The following is a 6,210-nucleotide window of genomic DNA, read 5'->3' on the forward strand; positions in this document are numbered from 1 at the left end:
TCAGGCTCCTTTCGCTGTTCTGACCTCAGATCTACAGTCAGAATTTCGGAAAAATTGTTAGATCTTTCTCGGTACTTTTTGTCAACTTTGCCTGTCCGGTACTGTAGATGCGGTGCAATCAGTCCTAACCGAGGCACGGCAGCGGATGGAAGTTACCTTATATGGGAGTATTGGCAGTATTACCGGTTATCGCAAGTGTTCATCCTGACGTGGGTCGGGTCTGCAGGGATCAAAATACTAATCCTGGCATTGTGCTTGTTCTACTTAGATCCACCCTACGCAGAATTTACTGACAGTAAAATAGGTCTCGGAAAGCTTGCAAACAAAATTCTGACTCAAAAGGAGTGTGCAATTATATTTGAGAAAATCAGCAAATTTTGGTGTTCATTCTGACGGGGAATCACAGTACAGCTGCATAATTGTGTCGTGGCACTCTGGACGCTGTCAACAGCTTTGAGCGCGCGCAGGTCAGATAGGGGCTAATTAATACCAAGCACCTCCTAGCACGTGGTCGCGCAATGCTGTATATAATAAATGGCATGTCTGTCGACAAATAGCATATTTGGACCCTTTATAACAGCATATTTGACAGGTCTACAGAGCAGAGAATGCCAAGTCACGTGTTGGTCAGCGACTGACAGTGACCGACACGATGACTGAATGTCGGTCATTTAAAAACCGTGACCAGAACGTCGAGTTGCATCTCGGTTATGAGCTTGGCCGGTGATCCGGTCGCGCGCGGAGATCTCGGGGGAACTCAGGGGTTTGTAGATTAGAAACACATAGATAGCGTAGAATGTCTGTCTGTATCGTACAAAACCTATGTAGTACCTAATAATACCTGCTGTGTAGTATCATCTAACAAAATCTCGATGTTAACGTCCGATTCCTGCCTTGTCCTGCTTAGGAATCGAGTCTAGCTCTAATAATTTGTACATAGACATTTCTTCCTCAAAGTTCTGATGAGCAGACTGTTTATACAAGTCAGACCAGCTTTTGTTAGCAAAATTGAAGAGGTTGTGAAGGGGAATTTGCATTCTGATGATAGATGGCTGGCAAATAGGCTCCTCATCAAGTTCATCTTCATCCAAAAGACGCATGTGTTGCTGAATCAAGACATGGAATTGATCTGCAGAGGTGTTGGACTCAGATGGGATAAATTCCTTGGTCGGTTCCGGGGCAGAAACACGTGCATTGAGATCAGTTTGAGCAGTGAACATGATGTCCTTGATATTGTCAGAAGCGTTGGAAGGAATGGGAATGGTGTTAGAGGCTGGGATGATATTTTTGCAAGTCCTGTCTTGAATCAATTGTATCATGCACTTCCAACTTTCCACAGAGCGTGTATGCTCATCTCGGATCATCATCTTTAACTCTGCAAGATACTGAAGCGTGGAGGTACCTAGTCTTGAACGTAGCATTGTCATAGTGGTTCTGAAAATACTAAAAAGCCGTTCACATGATGCAGAGTTTGCTGCAACTAACAGTAGCCGTCAAGCCAGAAGAATTAAGGCCGGGATAGGCTCGCCAGAAAAGCAGAACTCAGTGTATAAAGCAATAGGATCGGGCTGCTGTCCCTGTAGATCTGTAAGCATATGTGATGTAGAATAATAATCAGAGTACATACATTTGCCTGAGCAGCAGAGCATTTTTTATCAGTCCAAACATCGAGGTGTGCAAATAGTCCTTTGTTGAATAGATAGTCTTCGACCTGACCTTTGAGCTCAAGTGGGACTTGAGAAGAAAAAAGGTGCTCCCACATGTGTTCAATAAGCATGTGGATGCCAGCATTGTTAAGGACAGGGATTTTTGCAAAGGGAGTTGTCCAATAGAAAGGATTCAGAATAACTGAAGCAATGAAGAGTTCTTGATCCGACTTGGCCCAGCGTGCCTCAAGACTAAAAATAATTGCATTGCACTCATTGTTATCACCGTCACAAATTTTACCAAGGTACTTGTCCATGAAAAATCCAAAAGTGAGAAGAACCTGATACAATCAACACTGAGAAGCCTGCGTGATATTTGCTGCAATAGCTAGAGGCTCAAGGTGCCGTGTTATGCTACAGATACTGTACTTTTACGACCATTCACTTGTCCCATGTCCCACGGACCAAGCAAACAAGCCTATAGGGATGGGACTGTCCCGCACCTATGGGGACATGGGAGCCAAAAAATGGGACATGTGGTAAAAATGGTGTAAAAATTGTAAAAATTCAGAAAGAAAAATCCCAGTGCATAAAGCAAATAACTGGTGGCCTAAGTAACTATCATACTTCTTGCTAGATACTTTTTGACACTTCTTCAACACCTTTGTGGGATCTCAACAAGGTCTGGATCAATCTTGACATCATCTGCCATTCCCGGAGCGACCCCTACTTTGCCTGCATGCCCAGGATTCAAGGTCTGAACCATGAGATCCCCGGGCTTGAGCCACATATTGTTGTTGAGCTCCTTGTTGGTTGCAAATGGGTTGTTGTGCTCACGCTTTCTTGAGCAAGTTGAGGTTGTTGTTGGATGCATCATGATTGGGCGACTTTGACATGCAGGCCCAGAGCTTGGGTGTACATCTCTCCCGCCTGAAAAAACATTGTATATGATGCTGTAGCATCATTCATGCAGGGATATGGTCACAGTAAAGTTAAAAATTCACTGGCGGTGAAACTCAACCAGACACAAGAGGGCGAATGTCCCAAAGAATGCAGACTGGCCAACCAGCCAACACCAAGTTGAGCCCACTGCACTCCTGCAGCATGGCTCGTACAACCTGAGAACAAAGGGAACTGTCAGCTATGGTAATGTCGCTGACCAATGATCTACCTGGACACCCTTGATACCAGGAAATGGAGGCTGGTAATGTTTGATGTCTCACGCTGACGTGACACATCCCTCGGAAGAATTAGCCCCTGACAAGCCAGTGTCCCGTGTCGGTCCCAAGGTGCAAGCCAAAAAGTGGGACACCCCAATTTGGTATCTACTTTTCCATAAGTAAATGGTTGTAAAAGTACAGTAGTTATTAGCAACGTCTCAGGACTGTGAATATAATGCCTACCGCTCAATAGCCTTCCAGAAATGTTGCGACTGATCTTGAATAAGGAGAAGCATAGTCAGGGCTTTTTGACAAGCCTTCTTGTCACCTGTGATAATCATTTTCTGGTTGTCTGGCCTCAAGATCTTGTTTCCCACCACAGTTCCTAATGTTTGGTGCAGCTTGATGAGTTGACGATATGCCACAAAGTGGGCAGTCCATCAAGTAATAACTGCTCAAAGAACTGAGCAAGCTATATTGCCAGTTGACAGCTGCTGTTCTCAAATTAGTGCTAGGACTAATGTTTTGCTTCAAAGCCAGGATATAAGATCGTCAGTGAGCTCTGTAAAAATAAACGTGCTTGAGCCCAACTCCTTGAGTGCTTTAAAGTAGTTGCCAACAACTAGATTAATCTACAATAATGTCAGTGAGTGAAAGACCTTAGAATTAAATATACTGGCATACCTGGTGTGCATAACAGTCAAGCACCATAAGCTCTGGATGCTGTTCTCCAAGTAATCTACGTGCTTTTTGTGATTCTCCCAATGCATCTGTAACTACGGCAATTATCAGAGCCTTCTACTCAGTATTTACTTTATCAATAACTGCCTGCAGGCAATCCAGAAGGTTGTCCGCTGTTTTCCGTTTGGCAAAAACATTGTCAACCTGCACTGTATGTACCTGTAGTAATTTATGAGCCTTTGAACTACAAATAATGATTGAAACATACCTGATTATTCACTGTTATCATGAAAGCAATGAGATGGTGGCTATTCAAGCCAGTCCAACCGTCTGCCTGTAAAGTGGCTTCGTGCCCTTGAGCAGCTGCCTGTATTGATGCACAACCCTCAGCCACAGCCTCTGGTAAAAGGCGCTGAGAAAGAGTTTGCTGAGAGGGAAGTTTTGCAGTCAGAATAAATTTATGACAGAATGCCTGCCACTCTGGATTGTCTGTCCAAGAAAATGGGAGCCCAGCAGAGACGGTGAGCCGAAGAATCCTGCGCTCAAATTCCTGCTGCAAAGCAGGAGTCCAGGCAGGAGCAGGAGGATTTATGGGCCCGAGAACAGCTTGACTAGCTCAACAAGATAATGATCCTCAAGGCTGGCCAATACCAACCGGCCAGTGAGGCGCACCAGGTAGCGAAAGGTCAATTGCAGGGCTGTTAAAAAGGCCCTGAATATTGAGAACAGATGGGGATGGAGAGGGCGCCAGACTCGGAGGGACGGATAGCAAACCAGTATTGATACTTAAAGTGTTGACAGAGGCACTGGACCCTGCACTAGAAAGCTGAGGTGCACTGCCAGCTGCTAAGGGCTGCTGGTAGTCTAAAAATCCATAACCTGCCGGCAATGTAGAATAGACTAGATAGCAGCAATGATTAGTTGAAGAAAAACAATGGAAGCATACAGACTCACCAGCACCCAGAATATATTCATCCTGGAAGTTGCTCTGGTTACTCTTTCCCTTCTTCTTGTTACCACTGAACTTTTGCCATGTCTCAATTGTCAGAAGTGACGTGGGCGCAGTATTTTATCATATGGTTCAAGGTTGTATCAGCCACACCTCAAACCCACCGCTTGGGATCAAATGCCCATACTAATAAAATAAGCCTGTTATTAGATAGCTATGCGGATAGGAATTAAGGGTACTTACAATACTCCTCAATCTCTTCAACACTGCGGAGATGAGTACGTGTGCCGTGCTCATACTCCCGCTAATCCTTACTCTGCTCAATGCCTATGTCAAAGTTAAGGCATTTAATACAATACATTTTTGGCTTTGCCGAGGGGCCCGTGCCCATGTAAGCTTCCTTAGCCTTTTTTGGGAGCAGAGGATGGGCTTGACACACCTGGACCTCCCACGGAGATAACCTAATTAGCTTGGTGCACCCGGATATGAATTACAACTAATTAGCTTGATAGCTCCCTCTCCCACACACCTCAGGTACCCTCTCAAGTAGTGTCCTCTTATAGATAGCGTCCTTTTCTGGATTTGCCAGGCACCGCGTTCGCAAAGTCAGAAGTCCCACAGCTTGCTTCGGCAGCTTGGCATGACATCGGATCCCTCCAGTTGATACATTCCTGATGACAATAGCAGTTTCTCGCTGTCTCCCGCCGCCCGCCTCCCGCCCCATACCCGCCCCTCGCTTAATCCTTTGTTTTTTTCCTCCTTGGCTAACACAGAGTTTCGGAGACCATGCCTGCAGCTCCCACGTGTCGTCCACGTGTACCTCCTTTCCCGCTCCAACCCGTCCCCTTCTGCTGTTGTTGTCTTTCTCCCCTTCCCCCTCATCGTCCCTCCTCCCGCCCCTCTTCCCGCCCCTCCGTTGTCCTCTGGCCCATACACTGCAGCCCGCAACATCCAGGATGTCCCCCAGCACCCCCTCTCCCGCCAGCCGCGGTCACGGTACATCCATCACAACGTGTATCTTCCACCACCACCTCACAGCTGGCTCTCACAACCCATAGTGGTCCTCGCCATCTCGGTACCCCTCCCTACGGCTCCATGACTCTCTCCACCTGTCTATAGAGCTTGCCAGCATGCTTCAGGATTCCCCACCGCCCTCTCACCGCCCTCGCTGTCCTCTCAGTCTCCCCATTGCCCTCAAGCTCTCCCCACCATCCTCGCGCCCTCTCGAACACCCTCCATCTCTCCTGGAAGGCCTCCCTCTGTCCCCGCTGCCCTTTCATCCTTCCCACCGCCCTATCATTGTCTCCACCACCCTCTCATTGTCCCCACCACCCTCTCACCCACTCCGACGTCCTCTCACCCACTCTGACGCCCTCTCACCCACTCCGACGCCCTCTCACCCACTCTGACGCCCCCTCACCCACTCCGACGCTCTCTCATTCTCATTGACACCCTTCATATGGCCGCCTATCTTTCATGGCACAGGCTTGGATCTCTACTACCCCTTAGCACTCTACTGCCTCCCGAAGCATAGCTTAGGCGGCTGGATTCGCCCCTGCATTGCTAGCACGCCCCCCTGGTGAGGGTACGTCACTTTCTCGGTCTATGGTTCTTTCATCACCCTCATGGCTCTACAGAATTTTGATATTACGAAGGTTTGTTATCATTGTCGTAGCTAGGACTTAGTAGTGTATTACCTTCATGCATATGTTCTGTAATATTGAAGTCTTTCACATGCCCACTCAAGCTGCGCATACTAATTCTGAGTTCCTAA

At 47.1% G+C, this 6,210-nt stretch overlaps 1 protein-coding gene across 1 annotated transcript; it reads left to right on the top strand.

Annotated features, from left to right (window-relative positions):
- Positions 1-3,955: 3,955 nt before the first annotated feature.
- On the top strand, positions 3,956-5,845 carry CONPUDRAFT_148362 (uncharacterized protein; the record flags this gene model as incomplete). The annotated part of the gene is made up of 3 exons (XM_007764958.1): positions 3,956-4,008; positions 5,124-5,448; positions 5,495-5,845. The coding sequence occupies 3 exons, from the start codon at positions 3,956-3,958 to the stop codon at positions 5,843-5,845; spliced, it is 729 nt and encodes a 242-aa protein (XP_007763148.1).
- Positions 5,846-6,210: the final 365 nt, after the last annotated feature.

This window comes from Coniophora puteana (genome assembly GCF_000271625.1).
Source record: "Coniophora puteana RWD-64-598 SS2 unplaced genomic scaffold CONPUscaffold_1, whole genome shotgun sequence".
Classification (NCBI taxonomy): Eukaryota; Fungi; Basidiomycota; class Agaricomycetes; order Boletales; family Coniophoraceae; genus Coniophora; species Coniophora puteana.